This window comes from Monopterus albus, unplaced genomic scaffold (assembly GCF_001952655.1).
Source record: "Monopterus albus unplaced genomic scaffold, M_albus_1.0 scaffold283.1, whole genome shotgun sequence".
Taxonomy (NCBI): Eukaryota; Metazoa; Chordata; class Actinopteri; order Synbranchiformes; family Synbranchidae; genus Monopterus; species Monopterus albus.
This window is the reverse complement of record NW_018128163.1, coordinates 94,660-114,822: the sequence shown is the minus strand read 5'-3', so window position 1 is coordinate 114,822 and position 20,163 is coordinate 94,660. Positions and strand designations below refer to the sequence as shown.

The 20,163-nt window shown below is 44.9% G+C and overlaps 1 protein-coding gene across 1 annotated transcript in view; it reads left to right on the top strand.

The window, feature by feature from the left end:
* LOC109973188 (zinc fingers and homeoboxes protein 2-like) overlaps window positions 1-17,901 on the top strand; it is a gene marked incomplete at its 3' end in the record, with an annotated part of 81,757 nt that extends 63,856 nt beyond the window's left edge. The window contains exon 2 of the mRNA XM_020622591.1: window positions 14,881-17,901. Coding sequence (XP_020478247.1) covers window positions 15,211-17,901 — 2,691 coding nt within the window. The remainder of the gene's footprint in view (window positions 1-14,880) is intronic.
* Window positions 17,902-20,163: the final 2,262 nt, after the last annotated feature.

Sequence of the window (20,163 nt, the reverse complement as noted above, 5' to 3'; positions counted from 1 at the left end):
TAAGAAAACATACATGGTGACCTGACCCCCACGCTTGGAGGGGACAAATGTTTGCCTGGCAGAACAAAGAGCAATAAAACTGCAATGAATAGTATAAGTAGCTCTCGAGGAGGTTCGCTTTGAGCTTACTGCAGAGATACTTTGGAGTAACTGTTGTATGCTCCTTCTTTCAAGAATAATTAATGAGGCCTTGATGATTGTTAGAGTGTCAGGATTCCTTTGTCTCATATTAATTTTTCTTTAAAATGACTACAGGATCGGCACAGGCACCTCACAGACACGTCACTCGCTGCTGATTGGTCGGGTCAGAAAAAACCCGCTGAGCTGAAATTGCCCAGTGTGAATGTCAGAATGGCTGATGAGCCGAAATTAAATAGCAGTTCATTCTGATTATCAGTATAATATCAGAAAGAAGAGACATAGTTGTACATTCAGCTCAGTCTTCTCTTTAAAAATCACAGAATATAGACTTATTAACTTTGCTTTTATTGGGTTTTACATCTTCAGGTAAGATCCCCAGGATGTAGTACTGTCTGATAAGAGCAAAGTCGTTGTCAAACTGTGCATTCAATCCGAACAAGAACGATTTCCTGCTTTCTGGCCTCGTCAAGCTGTGACTTTTACACCACGAGATCTGAAGCTGGGAAGAGAACACTTGGCTGACTTTATACAGTCAGTTCGTCTATAGGCTGTTTACCAGATGCTCAGATTTCATCGTCTTGTTCAGTTTGTCCACTTTCCTGTCATGACAACCAGAGACTTTTGACTGCCTGCTATAATTCTCGGTTGCAGGTGAGATATTTGTTTCTCGGTGCTTTGCAGACTACAAGATAACAGTTTCTGACCAGTACAGATTCTCTCCGAGCCTCCACGGCTGTCGTTGCAGCAGAATCAGGGCTGTGATTTAGCTGACATTCCTGCAGAGGTCGTCTATAAGCCGTGTGGCCATGAGCCGCTTCAGGTTCTGACCCACAGTATTGTAAAAGTGGTGATAAAGGACAGAATGGAAGTAGAGTAACTCTGGTCAGGACCAAAGCACTGTGACTGATAAAAGTTTATTAGAAGTCCTTTGGAGTCCTGAGCAGTTTCTTTCTCCCCAGCAGGGCTCCCTCCACGCCTGGCTCCAGAAATTTCTCTTGGCAGGCCGTAAAGGCCCTCTGAGGCAGCATTACAGCCGAGGTGACAGTAAAACCCTGCACAGAAACCAGTACTAATGGAATTCTTTTCAGCACGGTGGCCCTTCCTTTTCAGAGGAGGAGGAAGCATTTTCTTTTTGCCTCCCTCACTGCAGTAGAATGCAGTGCACCCCCAGCAGCGCTTTTATATGCACAAGTTCCACTGTGGGACCATTCTTTACATTTACATTTGCATTTTAGGCAGCAGCGGCTCACAGTCAGAGCAGTGGCAGGTGAAGCTTTAAACAGCAGCAGGCAGGAAGCGGTGATGTTCCCGTGATCCCTGAGTGTCAGAGGGAAGTGCTGAGGAAGAACCAGACACCTCAAACAGATGGGTGGGCTGTGTTTAGATGGTGAGAACAAACCTGACTGTATCTGCAAGAACTGGAGCTTGCTGGATTTCTGTTTTCCATCTGAAGCGTTTTACCCTGAATTCAGCCTCCCAGGCAGTTTGTTCTCAATATCGCATTAACAAGAGCCACATACTACAGCTGAAAATTACATCTATAGGTTGTTTGTGCGACATAGGCCCGCAGTTTGAAGTATGAATAGGAGCGTGTGCACGTCCTTGTTCGTGTCCTCATCCGCCCAAGGATTTGCAGAAAGCAAGATCTGGCTTCTGGTAAGGTCCAACAGTGATGCTGCATGGAAAGCTCTAACTCAGTCAATGGAGTTTGAGACTCTGTGCAGGCCAGTCGGCATCGTTCACACCAAGAGCAGGTCTGCTAACACAGGGGTGGCAGTTCACTTCCCTGTCAACATGTCCTTCAGCGAGACCCTGTACCCCACCTGTCCCTGATGGTTAGGTCAGGACCTTGCACAGCAGCCCACTAGCTAGTGTGCACTGATGGTCAGACCACAGTTGTGCTGAAAAAGGAAGAGGGTTTTCCTCACAGTTGGAAGGTGACTGCTAAGGTATCACTGTATGCTGCAGAGTTAAGGTTCTGCCTCCAGTGCAGGCCAGACGTGCACAGCATGTCAGGCTCTGGGTTACATCTGAATTGCATTTCTCTGTCTCAGATGTTACTTGTTAAGATGTTAAGTCCAGGACCCGTTAACTATTGCAGCATGGTTTGGTTGGTTTGCACGCGTGACCAGGCAGCGTTGGGATCTAAAATGTCCCAGTTGCAAGCTTCAGTGCACACCCTTCTCTCATTGGATGTTTTTTTTTCCAGATGTCTTCTACACAGTGCTCTCAAGATGTTGGCACAGTTTGGTAAAAAGGCTTATCATTTGAGTGAAGGTTTTTCCTGAGGTGCATCCAGATGCAGGTCTGAGCTCTGCCTATGAGGTAGAACTCAGGGAACAGGGTCTCCTCAGTCAATAAGACATGAATTCAGCTGTCACTTAACTATTTTGTCTTTACTTTGTGTGTTGTGCAGAATGAATAATGCAAACCTTGGATTTGTGAAACAGGACTCTCTGAGTTGACTCATGATTATTGGTTTCATTTGACAAAAACAACTGAATAGTGTCACAGTTTAAACTCCAGCCAGAAAACATTTGAATCAACACATCAACATTTTACATGTAGAAACCAAACACAGTGGAGGGTTGAAGTTTTTACAGTGCATAAAAGTTGTTAACATGTGATACTGGAGTGAACAATGTTCCTCTTTTACCTCTTAATGCTGATGACCGGCGGTTCTGTCGCCTTAAAACTTTACCAACTCTGTTCCTTTAATGTGCGTTTTATTTTTTCATCATGACATCTGCTGGTAGACGACGTGGAGGCTGTGAGGCGGCGCACACAGGCTGCTGTGACCTATATACAACTGGATGTAAGTCTGTGCTGGAGCGCGGTCTCCCAGGCTTATAGCAGCTCATGGCTGGATGGAGACGGCGCCGTGGTAGCTGAGGACACCACACACACACAGACACACACGTGGAAACATACCCATCCACATATGGAGACGTTCATGCACGCGTATGCTCGGAAATACTTGCACGTGATGTGAGGACACGTAGAGGCAAAGTCAGACGCAGGCTGAATACGACTCGTGCATATGTAGAGACGCATACACGGGACAGTGTGCACGCTAAACACACACGAAGAAGAGGGAGAGGGCGAACCTACAGATGGACACACAAACGCGTATGCACATGGAAACACAGATGTACACAGAGCGACTGGCTCATGCATGTTTCATTGACCCAACTCTTTCTACACTAGCTGTCTCATCCCTCTCTTTTTATCTATACCTCTTTAAACCTCACTTTTCATCTCCTGCTCTTCCTCTCCCTTTAATCTTCCTCCTCTCATTGGGTTTTCCTCCTTCACCTCCATCTCTCTCCTCCTCTCAGCTCAGAGCAGAATAGATCAACCTGACAGACTCCATAACTCTGTCCTCTCCTCCTCATTCCTCCTTCTTCCTTCCTCTCCTCTTTACTCCTTATGCCTGCTTTCCTCTCTTCCTTTACTCTTATCCTAAGCTTCTTCCTCACTTCCTTTCTTATGTCCTTCCTCTCCTCCCTTCTTTCTCTATCCTTGCCCTCTTTCTCTTCTCCACATTTCTGCTCCTGCCTCATTTCTTCCCCTTCTCTTGATCCTTTATTTTTTAAAGTTAAATCTTCTCTTGTCCTTTTTTCTTTCTCTCTCCTTTCTCCTCTTCTCACCTTATCTCTGTGCCCTCTCCTATTTCTTCTAGATCTGTCATTCTGTCTTTTATCCATATCTCCCACCCTCCATTTTCCCTAGGACCTTGTTCCTTTCTTGTTCACCTCATCTTCCTCTTAAAATATCCTGATTTAACTAATTCCATCTGTATTTGCAGTTCACTTCTTCTCTTTTCTCTTCTCCTCTCCTCTCTGTCCTCTACTAGGTCTCAGTTATTGTTTTCCTTTGCTTTTCACCTCTCACCCTCCTTTCCTTTTCTTGTCTCCCTCCAACTACTCGTTTTCTAGTTCTCTCACTGAAAAAAAGATTTGTTGGATTTACTTGATTGTAATGTGCACATCGGTCCCACACAATTATAATGTGTAAAACCAACATAATTTTCTTTAGGGGTTAACTTGTTTGAATTATGTTAACAGAGGAAATATGAATGAATTGCGTTGCATAGACTAGCATAATTTGTGTAAATCCAAAGACCCGGTGAGTCCTTTTTTTCAGTGCTCCTTCCTCTTCATCCTTTTCCTTCCTTCTTCTCTTCCTTTCTCTAGACCTGTAATTTCTTTCCTTTACGTCTCCTCTTCCTTCTCTTATTCCATTTTTCTTTCTCACATCTTCCACACTTTTACCTCTTACCTTTTATTCTTCTTCTTTTCTTTTCATCATTCCCACGTTCTTTTTTCTTCATCGCTTGTTCTCTCTTTGTACACCTCCTCCCCTGACTCCTCACTTCTGACTTTCATACCTGCCCATCTCCTTCTCCTCATTCCTTTCCTAATTTTTCTCTTCTTTTTTCCTCCATGTCTTTTTCACCCTCAATTTGTCTCCCTCCTTTTTGCCTCCTGTCCTCCTCATTCTTCCCTTTTTTCTTGTCTGTTCCTTCCTCTCCTCCCCCTCCTCCCCATCCTCTGTTCTTCTTCTTCGTTCTCAGCTCTCCTGTTTTTCCCCCCCGTCTCCTTTCCTCCTCCTCCTCTTTTACCCTCTGACCTTCTCTTTTTACGTCTCCCTCATGTCCCCTCTGTTCCTTTTCTACCACCTGTTCCTTCATCCATGCTCCCACTCCTCCTCCTCGTCTTCATTCCTTGACCTCCTCTCTCCACCTCTCTCCCCTCTCATCTTACCCTCCTCCCCCTTCATCCCCCTTTCCCTCTCTCCTGTCATCTACCCCCTCCTGACCTCTCCTCTCTTTCCTTTCTCTCTTTTTTCTCTCTCTCATCCCCTCCCTCCTGACCTCCCGCCTCGTCACCTCCCCCCGTCCCCCCTCCTCTTCTCGTAATTAGCACCTGAGCGTACAGGCCTGGTTAATATTCGGCAGTGAGGCGCTTCGACGGCAGAAGGGCACCTCGCCGTCTCTCCTGCGCTGCTGTTGCCATGGTAACGCCATGGAAATGAAGCACCGTTCTCCTCTGTCTCTATCTCTCTCTGTCTCTTTTCTAATTTTTTTACCCCCCCACCTCTCCACTCTCTCCCCACCCCCTTCACTTTTTAATGAGTCACTGCATCCATTAAATTTTAGGATGAGGGCTTGGGGGTTGGGGGGTGAGGGGGGACTCGCGAGGGCAACGCAGCGTGCTCTGAGATGGAAAATTTAAGGGGTGGAAAAAAGTTTGTATTTCTTTAAAAAAGACCAAAAGTTGGTGTTTATAAAAAATGTGAGTGGTGATTATTTATCTGTTGCTCTGACACGTTTGTGATTGGTCGCTCTGCCCAAGGACACTGTTGTTTATCTGTTTATTTATTTATTTATCTGTCTGACAGAGGCACGTGTGTGTGTGTGTTTACAGGGGCAGGGATGTTTGGACCGAGGCCTTGGCCTTGATGAAGTTCTTTAAAGCTACTAATTGTACTTCATTCATATTTCATGGTCACAGGGGGCAGAGTGTTTGCTGAAGGAGAAGTGATTGAATATCAGGTGTGTGTCCGTCTCTTTTGCATTCCTAAACCATGGCTATGTGATGCTGGCGGGTAGTTGTATGACTGAGTGTGTCTTGTCTTTGTCCATCATGACAGCTAGAGGTCATGAGTGTTTTGTGTGTGTGTGTCAGCATGTTTGTGTGGTTCCTCATAGACGTTGACACAGCCACTGTGTCCGTCTTTCTGTGGGCACAGTTTACTTTGACTCCTCATAGTAAACCGAATGTGTTTGCAGAATTGTTTCACACCTTGCGTAAAAACATGATTAACATTTTTAGATGTTTCACTTCAGCTGATTGTTGTGATTGTCACTGACCTTGACCTCCCTGTAGACTGGGCGTGTGGCAGGAGTATGAGCATGAATTGTCACAGATCTTTATTGTCAGCGTAGACATATACAGTAATAACATAAAATATGCCGCCTCACACATTCTTAAAAATTCAGACTTGCCTCTGACTCTGTTTTCAGTCTCTGTCTTCTTTTATTTATTTAAATGTCAACAGACTCACACCTGAAATGAAAGCTAATGTGAAACCAAAGCTAAAATGACACGCAGACATCAATACCTCAGACAGTAAAGAGACAGAGGCAGCAGATTTATAATGTCAGGTGTACATAATGTGGTTGTTTTTTATTAAAAACTCTTAAAAGTTGACATTTTAGAGAAACAAAGTTCTCGTCCAACAACACTGATATAGAGAATTTTTTTTCTCTTTCTCACAGGAAACCAAAGACTGGTTTTCATCGTTGCTGGGAGATAATTGGCTTGTATTATTGCGTTGCTTTCTGATGTTTCTCAAGTTAAAATTGCCATGCAGATTTTGTGTGAGAGAGACAAAGTAAAATAAATAGCAAACAAAAGTTTATTTATATAGCACCTTTCTAAATAAATGTTACAAAGCGCTTCACAGTTAAATTTAAAAAGGATAAAAAAAACAGATTACACACAGCACACAATGAAAAAGAGCAGAAAAGAAAAGGATACGTGTTAATGAAGTGCCCTCAGTCTACACCAGTACAACTGTGTGAATAAGTAGGTTTTAAGACGAACGTGGAACGAGGCCAGATTAGACACAGCCCTGAAAGGTACTGTTCCAGAGTCTGGGAGCTGCTGTAGGAACAGCTCCATCTCCACAATGTTTTAATCTCGACCTGGGTGCCTCCGGTAAAAGCTGATTCAATGATCTAAGAGATCTGCACGGTGTATAAATACTTAAAAGCTCTTGTATATACAGAGGAGCAAGACCTTGCAGCACTTTAAAAACAAATCACATTGTTTTAAAAATTTTCCTCTGCTGGACCAGGAGCCAGTGTAAAGGTGACAAAACAGGAGATACATGTTGAAATTGACGAGAGCCAGAGAGAAGACGAGCAGCAGCATTTTAAAATGAACCTGGTTAGTAGAGCCTGAGAAATCCCAAAGTAGCCTGATCTCAAGCTAACGGAAGCTTGAATTACCTCCTTAGGATCATTAAAAGGGAGAAAGTGTTGCACCCCGGCCAGTTGCCTCAAGTGGAACACACTGGCCTTAACTACTGCATTACTCTGTTTTTCACATAGGGATTCAAAAATAACACGTTGCTGAAAAAACCTTTTTACCACAATCCACATGGAGACGGGCTATATTGGATTATTTGGAAATTTTTGTGTGTGTGTGTGTGTGTGTGTGGTGTCTTTAAATAGATGAACGGTCACCGTAAACACTCCACCGTTGTCAGAGCTCATCACGTTGTTCGGCTGGAAGCACAGGTTGATGTGAAAGATCTGCACGTCACAATGCAAATAAACTGCGCGTTATCGAGTTGTTCTGTCAGCAGGTTTCAAGCCGTACACACTGATATAATCAAGAACAGAAATAAATACAGAAACATTCAGAAAACTAAAACACAACTTACAGTATGTCACAAAAAATCAGTAGCACTCTAAATGTAGGGCAGATTTTTTGGGTTTTTTTTTTTTTACCAAAAAATAGTTAATTTACTTGTAATTTTTGGTGGGGTTGGAGTTGAGAGTTAGACAGGAAGCTGGAGAGAGAGGAGGACCCATGACATGTCTCGGCGGTTAGATTCAAGCCACCGATGTCGCACACTGCAGCGTGCGTCGTGCCATAACCACTGGCCATAGGGCGCCCTGAATAGTTTGGTTCGTTTTTGTTTTTTCCAGCCGACAGTCTACAACCTAATTCACTCTGCTATAAAGCAGAGCAAAGCATCAAACTGACAACCAGACTTATTTTTGTCTTTTTTTTTTTTCTTGAAAAATCACTCAAAATATCTGTTTACAAAATGGTTGCAGATGTTAACCAGCTGTTCTCTCTCTTGAAAACAACATATATGTTAATGCAGAACTTGTGCTAACACTTCCAGTGCGGTCACTGTCTTTTGTAAGTGATCAGCAGTCGTACCTGTTTCTTCTCCGTGCACACACACACAGTGACGCACAGTCCTCAGTGTCTGTGAATGATGAGACATGAGCACAGATTGATGGGTGTCATCCACACTTTGCTCTGCAGGCTTGACATTGAGACATAGTACCTCAGCCATACAAGAGTTTGGAGAACTCGGTGCTCATCGTAGCCGCCGCGAGGCCGACAGCGGTGCTCCAGTTATCAGACCAATCCCCCGAAACCTGGAACCTTCTCAAGGTTCTGTGACCGTGAAAAGTCAGCTTTGTACCCAACAGGTTATGGAATCGCCTCACACGATCCATCAATCTCTGCTGATCTTTGCTTCCATTTCATGCTTCCAGGTTATCTAATGCTTAAAGTGACATTTGGTCTTGGCACTGTGGTTCCCAACAGGGGGCACCTGGGCCTACTTGGGGGCCTTCCCGAGCTTCCGCAAGGTCCTCAGTGAAACTAATTATATCACTTCTTCACAGTGAAAAGACACATGTCACGATTACATCAAATCTAGATGCTGTGCTACAGGAGCCTGATTATTCTCAAATACAGTTTAGGTTTACTTCATTATTTAGTCTCCATCCAGTCATTTCTGTGTTGGGGTTGTGGCTTATTTTCTTCAGTTTTACCCTAATTAGTCAGAACCAAGTTAGCTTTACAAAGTTGAGCTAAAAGACTGCCACCACACTGAAACCCTGCTATAGGAGGAAAGATCCTGAGATATCTAAAATAGACAGGATTTATCTTCCGGGCACGATACTTGGCCACTTCGAATATTGTCATATTATCGGTGTCAATGCACTTTAGTGAAGCTGCTGTCAGATTCTGTCAGTATCACCCAGACCTACTTAGAACCCTGTTAGGACAGATTATCTTTCAGGGGGGAGTGATTTTTTTTTTTTTTTTTTCCTCCAGTCTGTAATTTCAGTCCCATTTCAGTGATTCCTGTGGTTACCGGTAAAATCCAGGCCTCTTTTCCCTGCTGTGAAAGGGCCAGCTAATGTGACCTGAGGTAAAACTAGTCATGGTGTCCTCTCGGTATGTTTCACAGAACTCTTATATAATACAAGTGAGATTGGGATGTCTATAAGCTTAAGAGGAAGCTGCTGGAAATAGCCTGGCACTCTCCGAAGAGCTGGGTTATACTACCGGCTGTGTTAATGATGCATTAGCACCACGAGGTGCCCACACAAAGGCATCCTTTGATCAATCATTTAGCATCCCTACACACACTTACATTGAAATGCAGACACACCCACATGGAACTGGTGGTTTTCGTGCTGCACGACGGCTGTGGGCCCGAAGAGGGGGTCACAGGGACTCCGAAACCAGGACACTTTCAGTTTCCGAGAGACGTTTCCCTAAAAGGAAGTGGCCTCATAACTTTCAGTCATTCCTTGGCTCCCTGGTGGTTCTTCTTGTTCATTTACATGGTACTGTTCAGGCTTTCAGTCGCTTTGCCCAGGGGGGCTTGGATTGACAGCAGTAGGTACGGTCCGGTGTCTTGCTTAAAGGACGGTTAGCAAGTCCGGTGTTGTTCTTGGATGCTTATCAGGTGTTTCTGTGTCCAAATGTGATAAGATCCAACCTGGTGGATTGGTATCTGGACCAATAGTGACCCAGTTAACAGATGGGACTGGTCCATGTTTAATAGTTTTCCTTTCTGCTTCATTAATTTACTGTAGAGAGCAAAGGTGAAACTACACAACAGCTTGTTACATGTGCAAAACAGTAAACGTATTTAAAATGAAAGCAGACCTTACTGGGTGTTGACAACACTATTAAGAGTTGGCTAGTATTAGAAAAACTCTTTGGACTTTTCTGTACTTTTTGTCAAACAGGTCTTTCACTTTTAAGAGTTGTTGTACATGCTCTAGAGGTGATTTCAAATCTGGTGCCACTCAGCAGGACGCCGTCTGAACACTCATGGAAATAAATATGTTTAACGATGTGACAGTGTCAGGGGTAGTGTTTGGTTAGGTGTCATGGCCCTTGTTAAAACCACTGATGCTGTTGTTTTTCTTAGGAAGATGGGCTGTTTTTGTTCAGAGGTCATTTTGAAATACAATGGATGAAATACACTTTGTTACATGGTTACCAAAGCCTGGCAAAGAACAACATGGTAATCAGGATACTAATCAGCGTAGTTGGGACTACATCTCATTAACAGCAAAGTTTCAGAGTTAAAAATGTGAGAAAGGAGCTTGATTGTTAGCTGGTTGGTTTGTGAGGCAAAACAGAGCCACATACAGCCAGAGTGGTGAAGCACACAACAGTGTGTGAGAATCAGCCCTTGTAGTTGGGTGCATGTTTCAGCCCGAAGGAGCAGTGGTGTTGGATCGGTGATCAGTCTGGGACAATGCCCTGCATCAGTGAATCTGAGCTTTTAGTTGCAGGATGTGTTATAGAAACACCAGGCACCCTAGTTCAGGTCCCTCGGTAACCACAGGGTGAGCATTGGGGGATTAGTTTACTGTGTAGAAATGTTCGTAGCCTCCCTCCCTGTCGGCCCTGGTCGCCCCCTCCAGTTTGCCCTTGTTCCAGTAAAATGTCTTTAACCCCTACTGTTAGCGCACTCGGCTCTTTCTGATCCTCCTAATTTGTCATTTCATTTCCCAGGATATCTCCTCATTACCTTCTTTCCTATCTCTGAGTTGGTTTATGACTTCCTCTTTTTCTCTCTGATACGTCCTTGTTCACTATGACATGCAGACTGAATTGCCCACAGTGCAGTCAGATAGATGGATGGCTACAGTTTGTGGTTAGATTGATGGTTTGCTTTGCCCTTGATGGAGGTGAAAATCTGATATTTTTCGCTCATCAGTGCCTGTAAAACCTGCAGTGAACCCTGCTTCACCCAGCTGCTCCACTCGGGTTACTTTGGTGTCACTTTCAGGGGAGTTTCGGTGTCCCATCCTGGTCTGAGAGCTGTCTTTGGCACACGATTTATCAGATTAACGCTGCTGAATCTGGCCTCTAAATATCTGTCAGCTGAAAGAAAGGGGGGAAGAATTACTTTGTTTGGTTGGAGAAAAATTAAAAAGGAAAAATTGCTGCATCTTGCAATTTGCAAATCGCTGTTGTTGCTGCTGCAGTTTTATTATTTTCTCCATAATTACTTAGTGCTGCCGTGCTCTGAACAATGCTTTGTACACAAATACTGTGCAGGTAATTACAAGGATGCGTGGAGGCGAGTTGAGCCCAACAAAATGGGATCCAGCCAAGCGGCATACGACTCCTCTCCTTAAAAGTTGGCCCGGAGTCCTGGGGGCCGATCCAGTGATGCAGCAAAACATGACACTGTGTGTGTGTGTTTTTCCCTTTTCTTTGCTTTTTTCTGCCGCTGGAGCTTTTCCTCACCGACACGAAGCGAGGCCCCCTTGCTACTTGAGTGAAATGCTTCAGCCTGCAGCTCTGTCTGCCTCTGATTCTCCCTCTGTTTGTTACATGAATCTTTGTTCATTTAAACTCTCTCTCTCAGTCCTCTCTCGTCTTTTCTCTCCTTCCATCTTCCTCTATTCATCTAAATTGTGTCTCTCCTCCTACACTGTCTTGTCCTTTTCCATCAACCTTTTTACTGTTGATCTCTGGTACTTTCTTCTCTTTTGCTTTGGCTCCTACACATGCGTCTCTCTCTCACCTCTTCCTATACATGTACTCCCTGCTCGCTTCTCATCAACTCCTCCTACATGCTTTTCTTTTTCTGTTCATTTATCTTTTTTTCCAACCTGCTTCTCTGTCTTTACCTCTGGCAGCAGCTGAGTCCTGGCAAAGTATTTTTAAGCAAAACAACATGGACAGAAGTACAAAATGCAAACGTACACGATTTGTTAAAATTTGATCAGTATTAGCTTTTTCTCCAGCCACTAGACGGTTTTCTAATCTGCTGATATTTTTAAGAAACACCTGAAAACACACTTGGCCGTTCTGCCAGTTTTGCCCAGGGGCCACTGGTGGTGCTACGATGAAATATCCTATTACCACCCAAAGTGGATTTTCTCCATAGCCCACTGTAAAACTGTTGAGAGGACACCTCAAACCACAAACGAGGTCAGTTATCACTCTTTGTATTGTGAATTTTTAATTCATGTAGGATTTATATTTGTAAAACTTCCCCAAAGCCCGGAAAACTTTTTATTTTGGTGACGCCGTCCCAATGTAAAGTCTGTGGGCCAAGTGGGGCCGGCGGGGGAAACAGTAATGTGCATGTGCAGTAGGCAAACCTGGAAGAGAAATATTTTTGCCGTTTGCACCTGGCGAGCAACTGACATTGAAGTGACTGGGCACCGTGTATGAGTCTGGAATCCATGGTTATCTTAATGCATCCACTGCTTTTCAGCTTTTTCTCTGCTGCAGAACCCCATTGTGACTTTTTAGTAATTATAAACACACACAACTTCACTGTTTAGCACCACAAAAGTGATCTGCAAAGCCTTAGTAAATTTTCCCCTAAGTTTGAGAAGGTGATTGATTTATATTAGTAACTATCTGGTTAGAAAAGGAAGTCACCAGCTCTAAGAATCTGACCGGGTTAACTGTTAACTTGTCGCCTAAATCCTGAAAGTTTTCAATACTCAGCTATTTGGACTTCATGGGCTCTCGTCTCCTGGTGGCGGAGGCCTGATCCAGGCCCTGTCTTGGTTCAGGCCCATGATTATAGATATATTTATATTTTATTTTATATTATATTAAATGAATATGTATATGTACATTTTTTTTTTGACAGTGAAGCGAAGAAGTGACGTGTGACTGGGTCACTATGATGCCCTGGTCTTTGTAGATTTACCGTGTCCGTCCTGGGTCCATTTACAAAGGCTTGAGTCTGAAAGTCTGAACTCCTGAAGACGTCGAAGATGGACACATTAAGGCCTGTTCTTAAAAAGTATTGAGGTTAAGGTTGAGGACTTTCCTGTCAGTTGATTAATCAGCTGATCTTCCAGCTCTAGTCAGTATCACATTGCTTTTGGAGAGAACCTCATTAGTTGAAGTGTGTAGTAAACAGCAATGTAAATGCATGAGATTTATAATAACACATAATTAGTTCAGTCTCATTGCACAACACAACAATTCAAACAGGACACTGGGAGCTCTGCAGCTATCCAATGTGTCTCAATGCAGGTTGGGAGAAGCTGATCAAGGCTGTGAGAGCATGAAATATGTCCAACATTAAGTGACGCTTGGGACAAATAACAGCTTGCCCGGTACTAATTAAGTGTTGAAATACTCTCACTTTTCTGGCAAATGTGTGTGTTTTTCCTCCCAGATGACTGGATCACCTTTCCAAAGCTTCAACTGCTAATAGAAAATGCACCAAAACCTCATTTTATTATGTTACTTTTTGTGATATTTCGGCTTCTCCTCTTCTCTCTCTGGTCCTTTTCATCTGCTTTCGATTGTCTTCTTTCTGCCTCTTAAAACACTGCTGTTCCTTCTTCCTCCTCCCACTAATGATTATCTGCTTTCTTTCCTTCCTTGTCTGTTTCCTTTCGCGGTCGTCTTCCTCCTTCTGTCTGCCAGGCCATGGCCTAGTTAAAACATCTTTTGCTTTGTGCCTGCTCTCTTTCATCAGCTTGGAAGTTTCGAGACTCTCCCCTCTTTTTCTTTCTCTTTGTGCTTCTTTGCCACTTCCTTCTCTTTCCATATCATACTACTTCCCCCTCTCTCCCTCTTTTACCTGCTTTTGTCCTTTTATTTTTACCCTTTACTCTCTCTCTTCCTATATTTATTCATACCTGTCCCTCCTCCCCTCCCCCGTTCTCCCCATTAGTTTTTACCTTGCTCTCTCAGTCCCATTGTGTGGATGATAGCTGTCAGCAGATCTCATCACCAAGTCGCTCTTATTACATGATTACAGGGTAATTATCCTGTGAAGTTGTCTTTGCCCCAATCTATGAAAGACACTTAATGTCTTTTTAATGGGGTTTGGAGACTTTTTTTGTCTTTTGTAGTTGCAGTGGACGCTTCAGTTTATTGCATTTACATGTGATTGGCCTGGAACAGCGTGTTCTAATTAAGTGGCACTTGGATTCGTGGTGATTTTTGGGAGCGGCGTTCTCGCTCTGAGTTGTCAGTCAGGCTCATGTCATCCTCAGGTTCTGGCCTTGGCTTTGTCGCCTGCCGCCACCTGATTAAACCAGACCCGATGAAGCTGCTGTGGTGTTTACAGCCAAAGCCAGGTTTCTAGAGGAGAGGGAAGGCGAGAAAGAGAGCGAAGTGTCCTGTTCTATATTAAGACTGAAACCTCCTGGTTTTGATGTGGAGCTACAGATCAAATTTGTCACACAAATCTGTGCCCAGTTAAATTTTAGAATATTTGAATCAGAATCTGTAAAGTTTTCAGGTTAAGTTGATTGTGTCATATCCAACTTTCTGTCTTTAAAAGTATCCCTATTAGGACCGTGTAACATAGAGCACATAGTTTCAGAAGAAATGAATCCAGTAAAATTATAAATCTCCGTTGATGTTTCATCTCCCATTTCTCAAATAAATAGGATTTTTCAACCAAAAGTGTACAGTAGTTTGCCTGTTTGTGAAAGTGTAAATGATCTGTTCTCTCCACACCTGTCATTGCCTGTCGTGTTTTCCTGTTCTGTGGCCTGTTCTCAGTGAATGCAGCACATCATATCACACACAAACAATATCAACATGATTTCTGTCTGTGTTCTTCTGACATGTATTTTTCTCTGCTTTTAGTTTCTCCCAAGTGGCTGCAGCACCTCCCACTAAACACAAACAATATTAACATGCAATTTTCTCTCTGTCTGTTTGTCTCCCACAGCTTGAGCGCCGCTGCTGTCTGTGATGCCCTCCCATGACGCCCAGGTCAGCATCTGACATTGCCAGTGAGCGGGAGACGCCACTGCACAACCGGTCCTGGGCCAGCACCGTCAGCCGGTTCTCGCCCTCCCTCTCGCACACTGGAGACTCCACCTCCACCCGCTTACCAGTATCCACAACAATCAGCTCCTATCCGCCCCAGTAAGACCCCTTCAAAAACGCTGACAACATCAGCGAGCACCAGCAGCAGCAGCAGCAGCCAAAAAACAGAATATCTTCAACGCAATCAGCAACACCAGCGCCACCATTATCACCAGCAGCAGCAGCAGTCATGTCCAGTCGTAGAAAGTCCTCCACCCCCTGCATGGTTCGGGTCATCAGCGACATGCCCGAAGAGCAAGATGATCCAGAGGAGTTAATGGACATAGAAACACTGAGGGACAATCATGTGATAGAGAAAGAACAGTCAGAATCATTTAAATCTGCAGAAAAGAGTCAAGACACCCAGCAGGAGAATCCAGACCAGCAGTCGTTTCCAAAACCAGTGGAAAACAAGAATCCTAAGCCATTACCACAAGAGGAGCAGCCGGGAAGCGAAAACCAGCCCCCTGTCACGGAAGATGTAGAGGGCAGGGAGGAGGAGGGCAGGAAACACGCCGACTCTGGTCTCGCATCCCAGAAAAAGCAGCCCAGAGGCTACGAGTGCAAATACTGCCCATTTTCAACGCAGAACTTGAATGACTTTAAAGAGCACGTGGACTCCAACCACCCTAATGTTATTCTCAATCCTTTGTACCTCTGTGCTATCTGCAACTTCAACAGCAAGAAATTTGACTCGCTCACAGAGCACAATGACAGCCAGCACCCGGGCGAGACAAACTTCAAGTTCAAGAGGATAAAAATGAACAATCAGACTATCTTAGAACAGACAATCGAAAGCAAGGACAATTCAGCTGAAAGCGAAGAGACAAATGAACAGGGTGAAACCAGCAGCACTTGTGTGTTTCCACCTTGCATATCTACCACAGTGAAAACCCCGGACAGTATCCAGTCACTCAGTCAAGGGAGCAAATTGAAAAGCCAGCTGGATGGCCTGATCCAGAAGAATCAAATCACAGCGGTGAACATCAATGGAACAGTCATCATCCCTGAACCCAGCATCCTCCAAGGGCTCTCCCATGTCACCCCAATGCTCCAGCGCCCACCCAACTTGAACTCTGTACCAAAAATAGCTGTTCCCTTGAACACCACCAACTACAATCCTTCTTTAGACGACAACCTGACACTGATCACATCCTTTAACAAGTTTCCTTACCCAACACATGCCGAGCTGTCGTGGCTTACGGCTGCCTCCAAGCACCCGGAGGAACAGATCAAAGTCTGGTTCACCACCCAGCGGCTAAAGCAAGGCATCACCTGGTCCCCAGAGGAGGTGGAGGAAGCCAGGAAGAAAATGTTCAATGGCTCCATCCCTCCTACTCATCATACCTTCAGCGTCCTGCCTACAAGCCCCGTCTCTCAGCCGTCTGCCAAGTCCTCCCAGCAGCCGATTGTTCACACCACAGTCGAGCATCCGGGTCATCTCCGAACAACTGCGTCCATTGGGTTAAGTGCACACACCATCACAAACTCTCCTGCTGGAGTTGCTGTTGGCTCCGGCCACACCCTTAAACGATCCCTGCCAACACACCCCACGACGGTGTTTGGCCCGGAGTCCAAACGGCCCATCATGGCAGTCGCCCCTCATTCTGGTGACCCTAAAGACAAGGGCCTCATGGCTCCTCCTCCACCCCCTCCCCTCCAAAAAGGCCGCCTCCCAAAGGCTTCACCTCCTGTTCCCATGGAGATGAGGAGACCTGTAGCAGTTCCTCTGATCACCACAGAGATGAAGAGGCCATCCGCTGCTGTGCCTTTAATGCCTCCACCATCATCGTCCTTATCACCATCTTTGTTGTCCAAAGGGAAGATTCTCTCAACGTTAGGAAACTCCAAAACAAAGCCGGTGGTGTCACTACCCTCCATAGTCTTTCCAGAGTCCTTAACTCGGCCAATGATAGCTCCCCCACCTATATTTGCCCCTCCATTTAAAAACTCGATGCTTATTCCGCGTGCTGCACCCGTCAAAGAAAAGCACCCCAAATCCTACAATCTTACAACTGCAGATTTGAAGTTGCCAAACTCCCTTCCACTCATTACCCCACAGATAAGGAGGCCACCCATTATTCAGTCCATTCGCACTCCGGCTAAAACCCCGTCCCAGATTCCAGGGTTCCCACTGGACGGCAAGAAACTAAAAGAGCAGCAGGGAGTGGAGCTGAAAGCCAGCTACCCCAGAGGTGACAAGGTACTGACTCCTCTGGCAGAGGCCAACGGGACATCTCGCAAAGATGGCAAATGGCCCCATAATCAGACCTCCACCGCTCTCAACAACGGAGTCATACATTTGGATGGTGGTGAGACGGCAGCAGCGCTGAAACCAGATTTTCAACAGAAGTCCTCTGTGCTGACACAGTTTCCCCTGCTGGAGAGGATGAAAGGAAAGACGGCGGAGCAGCTGAAGGTCTTGGAGGAGAACTTCTTGAGGAACAGCTTCCCCACACACAGCGACGTGGAGAGTCTGTCCGCCTCCACTCGCCTGTCTCACCAGGAAATTGACAGCTGGTTCGTGGAGCGCCGTGCACTCCGCGACAACCTAGAGCAAGCCCTTCTCAACTCCATGGGCACTAAGAGGACTGGCATGGGTGGCATCACTGATAAACGACTACATCAGGAGCAACAGCAAAACCAAACTCTGCAGCTGAATGGGATTCACAAGCCAAGCACCGGGGTGGTTCACCTGAAAAGCCCTCCTCCACCTCCGCACACTCTGCCCATCATTACTGCCAGCACCATCTCGCCCTCCGTCCCCAGCCTGAACTCCTGCTCAGTGCCTCCAGACAGCCGATCCCTGGCACTCCTCAAGGACGATTTTGCTCAAACACGGTGGCCTTCCCCTGAGGAGCTCAGCCAGCCGGAGGCTCGTCCGCCAGCCGGAGGCTCGGACAGGACCGGCTCGTGCCGACCTCACCCACTGGTTCAGCAACAGCCGACCGCAGAGCGGCGCCCTGGAGCTGACAGAACTTTTTCACAACTATGGAGTGAACGGAGGTCAGGGGCCACCTGTGCGCTCCCCCGAAAATTCTCCGTCTAGCATTATCCAGCACTGTCAGGAGGGAGCCGTGACGAGCAACGGCAGTAAGGTGCTGGAGGTGGAGCTGGGCTGGCTAATGGAGCAGCGGGCCAACACCCTGAGCAGCCAACAGCATGATGAGCTCCGTGACCGGCTTGCTGGCAGGTACTGTATTCATACAGCATTTTTAAAAATGTGATACTGCTTCTTTGACACATCTGGTGGTTGCTGCGTGTTCTGTCCACAGTTTGTGTTGCACAGCACTTAGCATTGTGCACAAATGTCCAGTGCTGCTTTACAGATGGGTGTGGTTGCAGCTTATACAGACCTGACCCGGCTGCATCCCGTGTGGTGTGATTAGAGTTGAATGTTTCAGCCCACAGAAGTCGGTGCAGTAATGATTTACACTTTTGCTGCTAATTCTTCTGTACATCAATAAAATCATAAAGGCAGGATTTTTTTGCAGTGTTCAGGTGCATTTAATTAATCCTCAGGGTAATGTACCACATTTGGCTGAGGAGTGAAGCAAATCAAACCCCAGATCTTGGCCAGTGACAGTGCAGCATTTCTGAATTTCCTTGAGACTTTCAGTTGAAACTGCTTTTGTACTGTCCTCATGGAAATACTTCTGCAATTCACCTCTCTCTCTCTCTCTCTCTCTCTCTCTCTCTCTCTCTCTCTGTGTGTGTAATGAAAGATTAGATAATGGAAATAAATATGAAATGGTATCACTGACCAGCGATCATACACATCTGGGCCTCTCACAAAAAGAGCCAAATTTTATTTATGTAGTCAAAAATCACAAAAGAGTGCTCTGTTTAGTTCCTGCTCTGTGTGTTCTTCTGTTGTCTTGTTTTATTCTGTTTAAAATTTAATGAAGGTTTAATTACAAAAAAAGGAAATCACAAACGAGTGGCCCTGTCTGTTCTCAGACCCCTCATATTTGGTTTCACGAGCAGATTTTGTGCATTCGGTCTTCACTGAAGTGCACCCTGGCAGCCTCAGCATCATTTTCTACCCATTTGCACCTTTTGTGGTGATTTGTGAGTCAAAAATAAATTTCTTCTTCTCCTCAGCAGGTTTGTGGTGATGTTGTTTAGTTGCTTTATTAACACTGTTTTCAGGACATTAACCTCCAAATTTACAGGACTTTACTCAGTCTGCCTTCCATTCCAGGAGCTTGGGACATCTCTGGTCAGATAACAGAGCCATTACGTTGGAAACCAATATCTGCACAGTAATCTGGGCAAGGGCTTTATTCTTCCCGTGAGTCGGTCCTGGGTTTAGGCTCAATCTTTGAAAAGCACTATAGTATGAGCCTGCACTGATGGCACAGCCAAGTCCCTCTGGTTTTATATGCTCTGTGCACAGTGAAGCGCAGTCTGTTAAGTGCAATAGTCAGGCAACAGGAGAAATAATGAGACAGTGATGCAAAGGTATAGTACTGAGTCATTTTTGCTGCTTATTTACAGTAAAACCTGAAAATAGATTAATGGCTGAAAGCTGCTAAGCGAGAGTGTCGGCAGGGTTCAGGCTGAGATGTTCACCTCTCATAAAAATCAGCAGTTAAAACTGATCCCTTTTATTTCATAAAGTACAATTTGATTCTTTTTTTTTTTTTTTTTTTTTTTTGGCAAAAATAGAGCCGCGGCATTAGATTTGTCTCGGTTTTCATTCCACGGACTGACGCAGACTGGTCATGTATGGGCTTTTCTCTCACATTACATGAAGGCAGTGTCATCCATTAGAAATAAATGACTCTGATTGCTGGTTTTTCCTCATTGTAATTAAAAACAAATGCTCCACTTGTGACCCACTTGTGTTAAATCCGATCACACCAATAACCTCAGTCGCTTAAATACCAAAAAAAGAGATTGACAGCTCCCTGCAGCTCTGAAAGACTAATAGATTTTACAGACTCTTTGACGTTCTGCTGGTTGCTGGTCTTTCCTGTCACCTGAAATGTATGGAGTTGTTGGTTGGTTTTTTTTGTTGTTTTCTGCTGAAATCTTTTCAAATATTTTTAACACACAATATCGAGCAAAGTATTTTCATCTGTGTTTATGTGAAGACAAAATATAATTATATACCACATTCTTTAATTATTTCTTCAGA